At 32.8% G+C, this 17,362-nt stretch overlaps 1 protein-coding gene across 1 annotated transcript in view; it reads right to left on the bottom strand.

Moving 5' to 3' along the window:
* NAALADL2 (N-acetylated alpha-linked acidic dipeptidase like 2) overlaps nucleotides 1-17,362 on the bottom strand; it is a 756,112-nt gene that overhangs the window by 327,497 nt on the left and 411,253 nt on the right. The window contains exons 5-7 of the mRNA XM_082721031.1: nucleotides 8,506-8,598; nucleotides 5,605-5,810; nucleotides 1,073-1,192 (exon numbers count right to left, since the gene is read on the bottom strand). Coding sequence (XP_082577157.1) covers nucleotides 1,073-1,192; nucleotides 5,605-5,810; nucleotides 8,506-8,598 — 419 coding nt within the window. The remainder of the gene's footprint in view (nucleotides 1-1,072; nucleotides 1,193-5,604; nucleotides 5,811-8,505; nucleotides 8,599-17,362) is intronic.

The following is a 17,362-nucleotide window of genomic DNA, read 5'->3' as shown; positions in this document are numbered from 1 at the left end:
GAGAGAGCATGAGTGCATTTGAGAAAGGGGAGGACAGAGGGAGAGACTCTCTAGCAGACTCTCTGTGGAGGGTATAGTCTGACTTTGGGATTAACCTCAGGACCCTGAGATCATTAACTGAGCAGAAATCAAGAGTCAGATGCTTAACCGACTAAACCATCCAGGAGTCCCCAGAGTGATTAAGAAAAAAATTATTTTAAATAAAAAACAATTGGGGGCACCTGGGTGGCTCAGTGAGTTAAGCTTCTCAGGGTCCTGGGATTAAGCCCCGGATCAGGCTCTCTGTTCAGCAGGGAGCCTGTTTCCCCCTCTCTGCCTCCTTTCTGCCTACTTGTGATCTCTGTCTGTCAAATAAAGAAATAAAATCTTAAATAAATAAATAAATAAATAAATAAATAAATATTTTTTGAATGTCTCGTGAGACATTATCACAAGCCACATGATTTTTTTTTCAAGTTATTCTATAGGAAAATGTGTGCTATTCTTTCCCATAAGTATGTTTAAATAATATTTTCTAAATATCTTAGAATTAGTTATCACTATATTCTAGGAACTAGACATAGATCCTGCTTTTTGGGTGCTTACAATGTTGTCTAGAAGATAGAGCAGGTCTCAAATCAGCTCAAACCATGAGCAAGGAGGAAGTCTAAAGTAATGAAGTTTACCAAAAAGTATCAAAATTAACAGAATTGGGAATTTGAGAACTAAATTCAATTTTTAAAAAACAAATTTATAATTTTACATATGTTCTCTATAACTGTAAGATTCTATCTACACCTATCACCATAGTAAGTACAGAATTGCAGAACATAAAAAACTGGTTAAAAGAACATTGATGAAAAATATAAGTGACAGATTATTACTTAAAACAGATAGTTTGGGGCATATTAAATACAAATGAAAACATCAAGACAATTTATATAATTTCTCAAATTATAGAGAAATAGGCATTTCATTAAATAATAAATAATTTTATTATATATAATAATATATTATATATGTGTGTGTGTGTGTATATATATATATATATATATATATAAAATATCATTTTTTAAAAAGTAGTCCATCTTACCTCTATTACCAGTTGCCGAAGAGATGGTGAGGCTATGGAATGTAGACTTGAGTTACCCCTTATGGGACTATGGAGACTAACATAAGCCACGACATTTCTCTGTAGAACTTTCCTGAAATCCTGAAACCAAAACAAATAAAGAACCATTAAATAAAAGAAAAAAATTTTACTTTATCAACTCCCTACTTAAAATCATTATATTGCCAAAAAAAATCATTACATTGTACAATTACTGTTTTAAAAAAATGTACTCTATTAGAGTGTACAAAGGTCATAAAAGGATTTTAAATAAAAGGGATAAGGAGTTACATATCACACATGACAAAATATTTTTAAACATGTTCCTGAAGAAAGTCAAATCTTAAAAGAAAATGTTCTTAAACGGCTAAGCTAGTATAAGATTCGACTTTAGAGTACAGATAGAACATTTGCTCTAGCCACAGCACTTTATTTTATAGTTACTGAATTAGAAAAACAGACATGGGCCTTTCCTCTGAGACAGTGAGCTAATTTTTACATGCAGTAGCTCTTTATTCTGAGCAAAATGAAGCATAATATAACTTTGTCCCTGCACATATTACCTGAAATAAAACCTGATACATTTTATGCACATGAGTAGCATAAAATGATGTCAGCAGAATAGTTCTACTTCTTTGCTGAGCCCTATCCCCCAAAACTGAAGACCACTGTGCCTATTAATAAGGTGCTGCTAAGACAGCCTTCTGTTGTGTTCCTCCTTTTTTGCATAAATATGTAATGACTAGTCATCATGATGACAATTCTATAAAAATGACCTAAAAACTGTCATACTTTGGTCTTAGGACCTTACCTTTCTTCCTCCGACATATGACACGTAAGACGTCAAGAGCCTGTCTTCCTGGCAAATCAGCATGTGACTCCTATTTTAAGTTGAAAATTCAGCTACACCTCTATAAGAGAGGTGAAGACATTTCATTTAAAATGAATAAGTATTTCAGGGGCACCTGTGTAACTCAGTGGGTTAAAGCCTCTACCTTCGGCTCAGGTCATGATCCCAGGGTCCTGGGATTGAGCCCAGCATAGGGCTCTCTGCTCGGCGGGGAGCCTGCTTCCCCCTCTCTCTGCCTGCCTCTCCGCCTACTTGTGATCTCTGTCCGTGAAATAAAAAAATAAATAAAATCTTATAAATAAATAAATAAATAAATAAATAGAATGAGTAATTGTTTCAAATGGACAGGAATGATGAACTGAAGTTTAAATACTCTGCACATAATAATGTATTTTAAAAGTGTCCTTTTTTTAAGAAAAAAATGTCCGGCAAGTGCTGAGGCAAAACAACTTCTATTTACACAGTAGCACATAGGAGCTGTATGTATGTTAGTGCATTTAACACTCATGAGAACCTTGCTTTAGTACATGTGCAGAGGAATCAAGTCTTGGAAAAGTTAATCTCGCCTAACACCACAGAGTTTTATGGTAGAAAGAATTTGAAGTCAGACTTTCTGACTGTAAATTCTGTAACATTTCCACAGTTGCCTGTGGAAATGAAGAATCTACAAAAGAAGAAAAGAAGGAAAAACGTACTTTTCATTTAGTAAATGATACTATTTTATTTAGAAATGGTACTAATTATTTAGTAAAATGTGATAATTTTCCTCAAGGATAAATATCAGTATTGAGTCACTTCTATAATAACTTTATCACTATAAATTCCAGTTCTAAGTTTAGTGAGCAATATCTCTTAATCTTTTTAATTACAACTGTGGGTTTCCTGTGCAAGTAAAATTAAATAGGGCAGTATGACATGTCAGCAAGTGCTTTCCTCACTCATCTTCACTGGGAAGTTAGGTTAGACCGTAACTTGATTTCAACTAAAAAGAAAATGTTTTGTTCTCAGGGGTAGATTTGGTAAAAAGACAGAACAGGAAAACCAGTAGTTTTCTAAATAGTTTTCTAAATTCCTTCTCAAGCAGATATTTACAAAATGACTTCATGAGACACAGTAATTTTACATAGTATACTTCGTGAGCCAATAATCAAATCTATATGTTATCTGTCATATTCTTCACTCTTGTATCTTTGCCTATCTAGTAATGGAAAAAGCCAGAAAGTGACTGAACAGATAACTGGTTGCCAAACATACATATATACATTCCTACATAAAAATGTAAGGACAGAGGGTCCTACTATGTTTGAATAGGAAGGGTCTTTTCTAACATAAATACTTTTCTCTACAGGCTCCCACATTATAGGGTTTTTAGTTGTTTTAGCTGTATTTGCTGATAGAGAAAAATATAAAACTATCAAAAGATAAAATGAATTCAGTAAAACTTACAAATAAATCTATATTTTATCAAACACAAAAAATTCAATTTTTTTAATCTCTTCAATTTTAAAATATAATTGCCCACATACATACAAGGCTACATTATTGATCGAATTTACAGGCTGTGGTGCTTGGTGGTCAAATAAATTCAAAGAATTTTTGCAATGCACTTCCCATGCATGGGGGCTCAGGATACATAAGTTAGGAACTACTAATGTTGGAAAAGACAACTTTCAGAACATAGCTTAGAACTATATGTGCTAATTTAGGAATAACATAAATTTAATGTAAAAGTTACTAGACAGATATGGAGAAGGCTGTATGATATAGAGGAATAAATTTTTGGAATTTGAAAATCTTTAAGACATACTTTTTAAAATCCACATTAATGTTACAAGAAAACTTAAACACTGTTTTATGATGAAAAAAATTCTGAAATACTAAAATCAGCCCATATCACAAATATATTACCCAAAATGCTTTTTAACTTATTTATGTCTTTAAAGTAAATTAGAATAAAAGTTTGAGAAGTTGATTCAGCTATTACATTTTCCATCTAACTAAAAATTTGTCATAAATTTAAAAAGTTTCTTTCAGCAATAAAATTGATTCATTTGAATTAGTTCTTTTGAATATGAAACAAATACACAACTAATTTGAGTATGAAAAATATTCTAATTTGCAACATGTATATCTTGATAAGTTTTACACTAAATTTTTTCCATTGTTAGGAATACTTTTTTCAGGGGCACCTGGGTGGCTCAGTAGGTTAAAGCCTCTGCTTTTGGCTCAGGTCATGATCCCAGAGTCTTGGGATCGAGCCCCAAGCAGCAGGGAGCCTGCTTCCCCCTCTCTCTCTGCCTGCCTCTCTGCCTACTTGTGATCTCTCTCTGTCAAATAAATAAATAAAATCTTAAAAAAAAATGAAGAATACTTTTCTTCAAATTAAAAAGACACTTGCAGGGTGCCTGGGTGGCTCAGTGGGTTAAAGCCTCTGCCTTTGGCTCAGGTCATGATCCCAGAATCCTGGGATCAAGCCCTACATCATGCTCTCCGCTCCTTGGGGAGCCTGCTTTCTCTTCTCTCTCTCTGTCTGCCTCTCTGCCTACTTGTGGTCTCTGTCTGTCAAATAAATAAATAAAATCTTTAAAAAGTAAATAAATAAAATAAAATAAAATAAAAAGATACCTGCTATTTTTTTGTGTGTATCTTTTTGATATTTTCTTTGTGGTCAATAGACATTTTATCTTTTTTTTTTTTTAATACTTAAAAAACGACATAGGAGAATTACCCATTAGATATTTAGGATTTGGTTTTGTTTTGTTTTTCCTAAGCTGAGATAGTAAATAAACTAGAATATCAGATTGTTTTATTTTCCGAGATAAAATTGTGTGGATTTTTTTCCTACACTTTTCCACCAACCCTCTTTATAAAAAAAAATAAATAAAATAAAAAAAAATCATCAAGTAAATAGACTAAGAGTTTTAAAATGTTTTCATTGTTTTTAACGTGTCATCAATTCAATTATCATTTTATATATCCCATTAAAAATACAGTATGTCTCTGAAACACATACCTATCAAAAGCATTTGAAACTTAAACATTCCAGTGGCGTTCTATGACTCATTGCATAGAGATATCACTTGGACAAAGCCTTCCTAAGGTAGTTTCGGTAGGTAGGTGGGTTAATAGATTTGTAGGAAAGAAGGAACAGAGAGAGAGATGTGTAAGAATCGAAGGAAGATGCAATGGAGGGAGTGAGCAGGAAGGAAACCACTATTCTGAGGCCAATCTACATATGGTATAAATATGGTATGATCCTTTGATAGTAGATATTTAACATAGAAGACTGTTTCCTAATTCCAGATAACTGCCAGAAAGTTAGGGGGGGGAAAAAAAGGTAGTTGTATGCATTACCTGATCTTTTCTTCTCCAGTAACTATCAACCTGTCTAAGGAGAAACAATAACGAGGTAAACACAACCGTGGGGTAGGTCTGGGAGCAACAAGAGTAAGATAGTTACAGATCAAACACAACACACTGGGGCCCAATCCTCCCCCTCTTTCTTATAGGTGATCTCAGCAAGTTAGAAGATAGGACAGCTGGTTGAAAGGCACATTCTTATCCCTGGCTTCAGAACTTTATTTTATCAACTTCAGTCAGAGTGAGTGAGAGAGAGAGAGAGCGCATGAGAGCAGGAAAAGCATAGTAATTAAAGTGCATTTACCTCTCCCCATTCATATGAGCCAATATTGCCAAAAGCTGTTCCTCCCCATGAACAGAAAACAATCGTGCGGTCTGGTCTCCACCCTTTCTTAACTTTTAACATCAAGGCCCGGATAAAAGCAGTGATTACAGCAGTGCTGCTGGCCCATTCTTGTCCATAAGAACCGTATGCACTTTGATGGTGGCTGCCAACTATGATATACCGGTCTGGAAATAGAAGGAGACAAGGGCCATTAAGACAAAATATAAACCTTAACAATAAATTTAATGACATTTACATAATCCTTTGCACAACTGAGCACCAATTATGTAAAACTGTCCTAATAATTAAGACTACTTTAACATTTTTCACCCACTGTCTTGATTCACACATCTGTGTATATCAAAGCAGAAGCAGCTGCTGAACTCAATTATGATTCCAAAGCTTAGATCCATATTACTGTCCTTTGCAACATGCATATTAATTAATGAAGCATACAAATATGCCACAATGAAACCTTTATCTAACATTTTTCCAGAATCATAGTGGGAAGTGCCCCGTAAACAATGCGTGTATGCTCAGTAAATATTAATGAACTATTAATACATATGAGGGAGCAGTTATTCAGTAGCTGTAAATATTAAATAATGTGGTAGTCATATATGGATTTTGAAATAAATGAAGTATTTAGGGAATTAATTACAGCTTCCAGCTTATAGTCTTAGCTCTTCTCAATTCCCTGAAGAAAAAAAAACCTCAACATCAAAAGTCATACAACTACTGTAAAAGTTTTCTTCCCACATATTTCACATAATCATAAAAAATCCATTAGACACAACATAGAAAGATCTCTACAAAACATGGATGGGGCCTACTCAATGTACATTACTGACTATCGTCAATAATAAGGTAGACTAAAACTCTTATCTCCAGAGTTTCCTTCGATTTTGTTGCCAATGAATGTTATTGGTGTTGATCTATATTTCTTTCACCAAGTAGCCCAATATGTCTGTGTATAAAGATTTCTTCAGAGTGTCATTTTATTCAGAGATGTCCCATAGCTCAGTGGTGCGGACTTTGAAGCCAGCCTGCTTGGGTTTGGGTCCAGGCTATCTGATATACTAGTTGTGTGACCTTGGAGAGCTTATCTAAGTCTTTATTCCTGGATTTCTTCAAGTATAAAATGAAAATACAAATACCACATACATCATTCCCTTGCTTTCTGTTTTAAATGAGTTGCTAAGTGTAAGGCACTTTGAACAGTGTCTGACACATAAGTACTACTTGTGTGTGGAATAAATGAATTACTCCTTTACTTCATGGCATCAGAAAGCTATTTGATGGGAAATCACTGCATGAAATTATTTTAGTTTTCTGCTGATTTTAGAACCAGCAATGGATCTGATCTGCAAACATTTTATCAAAATTTAATTAATGGTATATCCAGGGTGGTTGCAAATGTTGAAACTCAGGAAATTTATTTACTCATCTCCCAGATATGTGTGAAAGTTCTGCTTGGGATTATCTGTATTCTAGACAAACCATATCCAAAAGCCTTAACAATTGTTTCTAATTTTCAGAGCCATTAAATAAGAAAATCATGTGAATGAACAGCCAGTATTCTCATGTAGAATTCAAATAAACAAAATTTGGGAAGCTTTGCTTATTATACACTGCAGAATACTACTAGTAAATTGATTTTAAGAAATTGATTTTTTTCTATATTGAATTTCAATTAGGAAAGTTCTTTTACCCTCCAACTAGTATAGTTTTGTACAATTTAGTTTTTCCACAAAAACTAGTATATATAGCAATGATGATAAATATTGCCAGTACTTTGATTAGAAATTCTCTTGATAGAAATTTGTTGAAATGCAGCCCATGACAATTTTTCAACCCATCTATATCTTGCATTTAAAGACATTAAAATCAGAGAGTGTTCAATATTGTTACTGTAAAGAAAACAGAGAAAATATGAACCTTCCATTAATTCTCTAAGAGTTGGCTGGCAAGAAACTTGGGGAGATGTAAAACTTGATCTCCAAATTCTCTAGGTTATCAATTATGGGGTCAATTTGACTAAAGTCGTGGAGAAAAGTAATTCTCCAAGGAGAACTGGAGTAAATATCCCAACCAAATTAACAGAGGTGGCCCAACTGTGCAGACCAGACTGCCGCATTCTACCCTGGGTGTCAAGCACTCAGACAGCAATATGTGGTTCAGCCTCACAATGCATTAGGAAGTGTTGTTATGAGTCTCTTAATTAATATAGCTAGTTTTACTTTCTTAGCCTGATATTATCTGAAGATGCTCTGAACATCCTAGAGCAAGGAGTAAAATTATTTAAAATTTAGCCAGGTGATCTTTTCACTAGCATCTTCAAAACATTAAGCAGAACTGTCAATGGATGAAGAGTCAGAGGAAGAATGTGGATTAGCACTGAAAGATCAGATTTTAAAGATAAAAACTTTTATTATTTTTTTAAAGACACATTAAAATTAAAAAATTTTCTTTCTTAAAAAAGGTCCTTTCCTGATAAAAGTAAAAAGTCCAAGGGTTATGTTATAGTGAAGAATAAGCAAACAAACAAGAAAAAAAAACAACCCATTGGTTTTTGTAGCTTTTCTTCATGAGGTACATGCCGATTTATCAAATCTAAATCGTTTAGAGAAATCTAAATGTTTTCTCATTTCATTTTGTTTTGTTTTCCTTTATACTCTCTATTTTGATTTATTTTTGCAGAAAGTAAGAAAGAGAATAAAGACTTGCTTCTTGGTTTCATACTGACTCACTCTTAGAGTGGAGTGAACCAGTTACATCTAAAGTAGGAAATGCATTTAATTATGCTTTTACATTGTTATAGAGCATTTTCTTGTAGGTTTAATAGATTATAAATACGTACAGAATCTCAGTACTACTTACCTGGAGATGTCAAGCCCTTTAAATATCCAACAACATTAGTCACTGTTTTGAATTCTGTAACTGTCTGAACTTGCATGTTGACAATTCTTTCATCTGAAAAAAATAATAATAATAAGATTTTCCCCCTATATTCTGTCTTTTTCTCTTAAAAATTTCAAGATCATTAACAAAAGAATTCCAAACAGTTGAATTCTTTCTGGAAAATCAAAGTTACACCTTTTCACAAGTATCTATTCAATATTTTGTGTGAACTCTGTTTTAGGTACTTGTGATACAATGATGACTAAGTTACCATTTCTGGCCTCACAGAACTACAGAGCTATAAAGAAGCAGCCTAAACTCCACACCCCAGAGCTACAGTGAAGTTCAATATGAGAGCACCCAGAAGATCTCAGGGAGAAGTGGACAACTCATATTTAAAAAAATACATATCAGATAAAATTATTTCCAAATAAATTTAAGTACTTTGCTAGCTTCAGAAAAAAGAGCATATGGAAGCTAACTTAACCTTTCCTGTATGACTCATTATTATGTTATCACATTAAAAACTGTAAAGCATTACAGAAATGAAAAGAATAAATATTTTTAAAGTTCTACATATTTCCAAATATTGCAGCCTTCATTTTTCACCTGTGTTGGTTGCTTTCTCACTTCTATTCTAAATCTCCTCCTAATTGCTCTGCTTCTTTGAGTTTTTGTATTTATTCCTGATACTCAAAAATTTCAACAGCAAATAAGGCAAAGACACCAATCCGGAGATGATTCAGTCACAGTCCTGAAGCCATCTTCGAAGGCCTTTAGGGGTGACATGTATTAATTCTGTATTTGAAGGATCCTGGAAGTCTGTGGGTAGGAGGTTTCTAGAAGCAGTTCAAGGGCAGCCAGGAGATTCTATCTGGGGGTGGGATGGGGGTGGCAGTTAGAAAGCAGCTAATACAAAGTAGCTGAGCTATACTGACAAGCCTTCAGTAGTGTCACTTCTTTCCACTAGATGAAAATTGTTACAATAAATAAGTTTCTTCTTTCCTTGAATGTACCCTTTCTAACCATTTAAATGGGAAATCATTATCCTGAATTTGTTAAAATTAAAACTAAAACAGGAGTAAGTAAGTAAAACAGGAGTAAGGATGTCATGAGAGAATGCCTGAGCAAATGGAAATCTGCTTAGAGTCCAAGTACTGTGGTTTTAATTTAAGCATCATGCATTTGTGTTTGCTTTGATGAATATACTTGGTTTTTCACAGCAGTTTTAGATTTACAGAAAAATTGATTGGAAAGTACAAAGCTCCCAAATATCCAATGTCTCTCCCCTGCTCCTATTAACATCTTTGATTAGGGTGATCTACTCATTATCAATGGTAAGACAGTATTAATACATAATTATTGACTAAAGTCCATAGTTTGCATTAGGCTTCATTCACCATTTGTGTTACACATAATAAGGATATTGACAAATGCATAAGAACACGTGTCCAACGTTACTGTATTATACAGAATAGTTTCATTGCCTTAAAAATCTCCTGTGCTTTACCTTTTCATCCTTCCCCTACCCTCTCCTTATTGAACCCCTTGCAACCACTGAGCTTTCAAATTTCTCCATAGTTTTCCTTTTTCCAGAACATCACATAGTTGGATTCATATGTTTTTTGTTTTGTTTTAAAGCTTATTTATTTATTATGGTTAGAAAGATAGCAAGGGTGGAACAAAGGTAGAGGGAGGAGAGAATCTCAAGCAGATTCTCCTCGGGGGCACGGAGTCCTACACTGCTGACTCTCACCACCCTGAGATCATGACCTGAGTCAAAAATCAAGAGTTAGCTGCCTAACTGACAGAGCCACCCAGGCACCCCTCATATGTTTGTCTTTAATGTTTAATTCCATGTTCCATATTTATTCCAAATAGTCCAGATAGTGCGCTTTAAATAAGAGACACATTACTTTATAGTTTTAAAAAATATTTTCAGAGTATCTTTCAGTTATATGTAGATGAAAAAATATTCTCTGATTTTGTAAGATTCTTTTTCCCCCCTAATTCAGAAGTAAGAAAACCTTACAAGATATATACACTACTGCTTAGAATATTACCTTGCATTAATACAGTGTCTTATTACTTATAACAATAGACATTTATCTCACTGACTCTTGAAATAACCAAGTGAAAGTTTTTATTATCTTTATTAAATAAAACACATGGGGCAGAACTGAGACTCAAACCCAGGTCTTCATATATGTAATAACATTTCTAGCTAAATAAAGTCTCACTCTAAGCCTCCATTTCTCTCATTATAAGATATTCTTTATATATATAAAAGAACAAAAAATAATGCAACATACTATGATGATCTATATCTAGTTTTAAAATATTATTTTACTATAGTTCCTTAGTTCTTTTCCTTTTTCAGTTACAAATATGATTTTGCAGATTTGGTTATTACCCTAAGGTTAATGTTAATCATTTCAGGTTTTGTTACATAGATTTAGATAATATTGAGAGATTGATAAGCAGATATGGGTAGACAAGGGCATTGGCACATAAATAGAAATCAATGTACTCCACATTTTTATAGGCTTTGACATTTGGCAGAAATTATTTTACCTCCTTTTTTTTTCCACTTAGTATTATGTTTTTCATAACTTTCCATGAAGGTAAGGAGATGTGAGTCATTCATTTAAACTGCTAAGTATATTTGATAATAGGATCAATCCCAGTTTATGTTCTAGTGTTACTGAACTCTAATGACGTTATATCTAAATTTTCAATGTCATTACATTGTGGCAAAAAAAAAAATGTTTTTCTTATATTTCTTTTGCATACATGCCATTTTTTTCTTCAGTTAGATAATTAGAAGTTGTGGATTATAATATATGTGTATCTTCAACTATAATTGGTCCAGAGAAGTTGTGCCTCAGAATTTTTAATTTTGACAATCTGACAGGTATAAAAATCTTATTATTGCCTTAATTTACATTTCCCTCACTACTAGTAGGGTTCTGAAATAGGAAAAGTTTTTTATTTTTATTTTTAAATATTTTATTTATTTTTTAATTTTTGCGACAGAGAGAATGAGAGAGAGGAAGCAGAGTGGCAGGCAGAGGGAGAGGGAGAAGCACGCTCCCTGCTGAGCAGGGAGCCCAATGTAGGACTTGATCCCAGGACTCGACTAAGCCACCGAGGTGCCCCAACCATTTTTTATATGTATATTCATAATCCAAGTTTTTTATTTATGTTCTTTGACTATTTTCCTTTGAGTTGTTTATCATTTTGGGTATTTTTGTATTTTTTATTTCTATTTAGAATATTATTCTCTTATCAGTTATATGTAGTACAAACACTTTTCAGTTTGTGATTTATATTTTCCAGATATTTATTATATTTTAAGTATTAACATAGTCAAAATTGATCGTTTTTCCTTGAGTACTTGCGGGTTTTTTAAAAATTTTTTGTTTGTTTGGTTAAGAAACACTATCATGAAAATGTTTTTCAAATATTTTAAAATTGAATTTTCAAACTCAAGTTTTTAATCTAGTCAAAATACACTGTGAAGTAGATATTCAATATTACCTCTGTAGTATGGATAGTCAATTGTTCAAACATTCTTTATTAAAGACATTTGAGAATTGTATTAGAGCTGAATTAAATTAATGAACTCATTTGAGGAAACTATATTGTGTCTTCTGTCCATAAACATTGTATGCCTCACTATTTCAGTTGCCTTTTAGGTCTTTTAATGAAGTTTTATATTTTGTTCCAGAAAAGTTTTGAACAACTATTATTAAGTTTATTTTTATGATTTTCCTACTATGATAACAATATATAATATTTTTAACTTTCTCTATTTTGTATAAACATGGTATTTAATTTCTTACCTTGGTCATACAATGTGCCTTCTTGTTAATCTCTTATAAACTGTACTACTTGATCTATAGAGCTTTATTTTTCTTGGTTTCAATTTAGACAAAAAGAAGAGTTTTGTTTATTCTTTTCAAATTATACAACTTTCAACTATTGTTCTTATCATCTTGTGTAGGATTGCCAGTGCAGTTTGGAATAAAGGCAATGAGAGCCTTATTCCTTGGTCCTTACTTTGTATTCTTTACTTTAGAAAGAATGTTTCTCAGATTTTATTTAAAAAACAAACAAACAAACAAATGATGTTTGTTATAGTTTCCTTGAAAATTCCCTTTCAAATTAAGGAAGAACACTTCTTTTCTTACTTTGCAAATACATTTTATCATAAACAGATGTTGAATCCTCTTTGAGATAATTGCAAGGCTTCTCATTGACTGTGTTAAAAAATGCATATACCCCTGGAAAAAGCTCGACTTAGTCATGATATGTATTTTTGTAACTGGGTATACTAGTATTTTTTTTAGGATATTTGCATAAATAACAGATTGGCTGACAATTTTTCTTATCATTTATCCTTGTCTGGTTTTGGTATCTGGATTATGCAACCTTCCAAATGTTTAGGGATATTTGCTTCTTTTCCTGGATTTTTGAAGAGTTTATATGTAGCATAGGGATTATCCATTTTATAAAGGAGTGTTAGGATACATACCTAAACTGTTTGGTCCTCATATTTCTGTGTGGTGTGAGGAAAAAGGGTACATTATCACTTAATGTATATTTACCTTTCATTTCATTAATATTTTCAAATAAATATTAATGATTATAAATACATTCAAATTTTAACATCTTTATTTCTTCTAAATTTACTGCATTTAGTTGTTCATTCTATTCTTGTGCTTACCTAAGAAAGAGAAGAAAAAAAAAAGAAAATCATGGCCATATATCTGGGTTTGGTTTTCTTTGTTTTGTTTTGTTTTGTTTTTTGTCTTTTCTAACATTAACTCACTCATCTTTTTTTTTTTTTCCTCTATCAGTTTTGCTTGAAGTAGCTAATTTATTAGTATTTTCAAATGGGATTTCTAGACCTTCATTATGTATTTTTTCCACTTCAATATTATGTTCTATGCTTACCATTACCTTTGCTCAATTTTACCCAGATTCTTAGGCTACAGATTTTTTTATATAGATGTAGTATATTAATTTCAACATACATTCTTATTATCTTACATTCTAAACTTCAGAATTTTTGCTATCATTCTTTCTTTTTTAAACACTATTCTTAGCTTGCAAGTTATTTTTTTAAAGATTCATTTATCTATTTTGAGGGAGAGAAAGAGAAAAAAAGAAAGAGCAGAGGGAAGAGGGAGAGAAAGATAGATGTTCAAGCAGACTCCCCAGTGATCTGGGGTGGGGGTTCAATTTCGGGAGCCTGAGATCACGAACCAAAACCAAGAGTCAGTCACTGGACTGACTGAGACACCCACCCAGGCACCACCCTCCCCCAACATTCTTTCTATAATATATACAATACATTAGATCAAATAATTTTTTAAGTATTCAAATACAAGGTGTGTGTTACTACTGGTATCTAACTTAATTATGGACTGAAAGGAAGGTCTGTAAGATATTGATTCTTTGATATTATGTGAGATTTGTTTTGTAATCCTGTAAGTTATTGCATCTGGCAGAGAATGTATACTTTAATAAAATGTTGCAAACAAAAATATGTACTCCCTATTATATGAGTGCAGCATCTCATATATATGTCCTGTAGATCAAGCTAGAAAAGTGTGTGGTTATAACTTCATTAATTATTCTGTATATTTTCTCTATATTAATTCAAGTTAACTTCTCAAGACAAAAGTTTCCCATATGATTTGTCTTTATCAGTTGTCCTAGTAATGCTATCAAATTTTCCTTTGCATGTTTTTAGACTAGTTTCATGCATTCAATTTGGGAATTGCTATATCTTTCTGATTTCTATATAGAATATGTAGAACAATTATTCTTCACATCTTCTCTATGCCAATTTTTTTCCTAAACTCTTCCTCCCCACCTCTCCTCTGATATTAAGATTATTCCATCATTCTTTTGCTTAGTGTTTCTCCAATATATATTTTCCCAGCATTGCATTTACTTTTGCCAGGCATCCTGGGGCATCTCTGGCTTGGGGACAATTTTCATGTAAATTTCTTGGCTTGCAGTTTCTGTACTACGATAGTAGTGGAAATTCTGAGCTAGAGTTTTTGATTTCTAAATACAGATTTCTTTTTTTTTTCATCCAGAACTCAGATAAAAAAAAGCTTTCCTCCACCAGTGGGTGAGTTCCTTTCTAGTCTTCCTACTACCCCCATGGTCCTGCTATTATATATGAATGCTAGTTACAACCCCCTGCTCCCTATAGGTATATAACTGTCTTCTGTCCTCATGTATTGCTATATTCCCACTCTAAGTTACCAGAATACATAACTTCCCAACACCAGGAAACCACAGGGTAAACTCTTTTGCTTATTTCTCTGATTTTTTGTTCCATCTTCATTTTTGCTTCAGAATATTTGTCTTTCTTTTTTAATAGTTGCTTTTCAAAATGTTTTTTTTTTTTGCATTTCTTAGCATCCTCAACATTTGTAAGGAAGCATTTCAAATATTTTTTCCCGTCCTCTTCCTACTAGAAGATATACAGAGATCTGAAAAAGTAAAGACAATATTTTGTTCAGAGAAGGATGTTATGTTTACACTGGATCCTCCCAACTGACAGAAGGATCTTCTTATGTATCATTACACAAGGATCAGATGGACATAATATCTAATAGCAAAAATAGCTTTTTCATCCATTTGTTTGCATCCCCATACATGATATTGACCCTAATATATAATGTTTTATTATAGTCCATGCCCATTATCTGAAAAGAAATATTCATAGTCTGTTTCCCTGCATGAGAAGCAGCACCACGATCACATTACATTTTTAACATGAATGTCAGCAAAACTTTGGGTAAACTCTCATGACACATCTATTGCTGTTGGCATTGCTAATTCAAACAACCCATTGTGAAGGCAATATTACTCTTCATAGCAATAACAATAGCAATTCTGTAGTCTGTAATTTATTCTACAAGAATAATTTAATTCTTTCCAGTATAATCTATAATAGCAATTACAAAAAAAAAGCCCAATATCCCAAACAGGGAAGTGGCTTAGAAAATTGTGATAAAATGTATGCCCATTAAAATGTAAAAGTAATATGTAGAGACATGGATACCCTATACATGAAAAAATAGAATACCAAGAGATATAGATAATGACTGAACTTAGATAAAAAATGTGGGTTTACAGACAAAATAGTAAAAAGGAGAGATAAATAAATGAAACAAAAACTGGGTTATGAAGGCCTCCCAGGGTCTGCTGTGGTGAAATACTGGCTTGAACAAACCTGAATCCTTGGATATTTATTCTTCTCCTGCAGTTCCCAGAGTGTTGGGAACTAAAACCCAAGGGTACTTCTCTCCCTATTGCTCTATCTTTTAATACCAAATCCCTGAAACCTGAAGTTGCCTGGGGAACTTTCAGAAAATGAGAGAGGTTTAGACTAGTGCCATAGTATCTGGGGACATGATTACTCCCATTATGAAAAGCCAAAAAGATATAAATTGGGGTCTGAATCTATAAGAGGATAGCTAATACTTCCAGAGCAACATAAATTCCCAGACTAGAACCCTAGATATCTGGTTGTGAGGGTCTACAACCACACAAAAGAAACATGATGAACATAAATAATACCTAAAGTAAACATACTGATACATACAACACATGAATTTAAAAATAAGCATTATAATTAAATACAAGAACAGAAGGGGATCCATTAGCAAAAAGAAACAACCAAAAACCATTTTTAAAACATTTTAAAAAGAACAAATAATAGGTAAGGCAATAGAATAATTAAAAGAAATATGACACAATAGATAGGATGAGTAGAGATGGTAAGTAATAGAGATGACAGACAATTGAATTTAAGAGCTATACCAGATGAACATTTTTCTAGAAATCACAGAAAAGTATAAAGAGAGAAAATAGGGAAGTACAATTAAAACTCATGGCGGATAGAAATAGGATTTCTAGAAATAATATCAGAAGAAGAAAAGTAAATGGAAGAGAGAAAATATTTAAAGAAATAATATTTTTCCAGAAAAAGGGAAAGTTACATCTATATATTTTATTTGATTTTTGTTTTGTTTCATTTTTGTTTTTTTAAAGATTTTATTTATTTAACACACACACACACACACACACACACACATACACACACACACACAGCACAAGCAGGGGAAGCAGCTGGCAGAGGGAGAGGCAGGCTCCCCACTGAGCAAGGAGCCCGATGCAGGAATTAAGGGAAACATTTAACTGACTAGGCCACCCAGGTGGCCCACATCTATATATTTTATAATGAAGTTTAAAAGCATGAAAGACATAGAGAAAAATTCTGAAAGTTCCCAGTGTGAAAAGCAGATCACTTATAAGACAAACAAACAAACAAAAAACGAAACAAAAAATCCAGAATCAGATTGATAACAAGTTTGTCAAAAACAACATGACACCAAAAACGAAGATAATTTTCAAAGAATAATTAGAATATGCCAATAGACAGAACCTAGGTTAAAGGTGATATTTTGGGCTGACCTGGAACAATTTGAGTATCCAAAGGAAAAAGAAAAAAGTAGTACTGAATTAAAACCCATTAAATAAATTAGGGCTATAAATCCTAATTATATATAATTAACTGATACTATATGTATAAATAAACACCCAAAGGGGAAAGAGAGCTCTTATTTACAGTAGAATATCAACTAATAGAAGCAGAAGGGAGATGAACTTGGAGTGTCACCACTGGCATCATCTTGATAATGATTAGTTGGACATAAAGCAAAAATAAACATTTAAACTAGTGGGTGGACCTAAGAGGGGGTGTGAGCAGGATCTTTGCAATGATTTCAAATGATTGTTAATTATA

The sequence above is a fragment of the Mustela nivalis genome, assembly GCF_964662115.1.
Source record: "Mustela nivalis genome assembly, chromosome: 1".
Taxonomy (NCBI): Eukaryota; Metazoa; Chordata; class Mammalia; order Carnivora; family Mustelidae; genus Mustela; species Mustela nivalis.
This window is presented reverse-complemented; position numbering and strand designations above follow the sequence as displayed.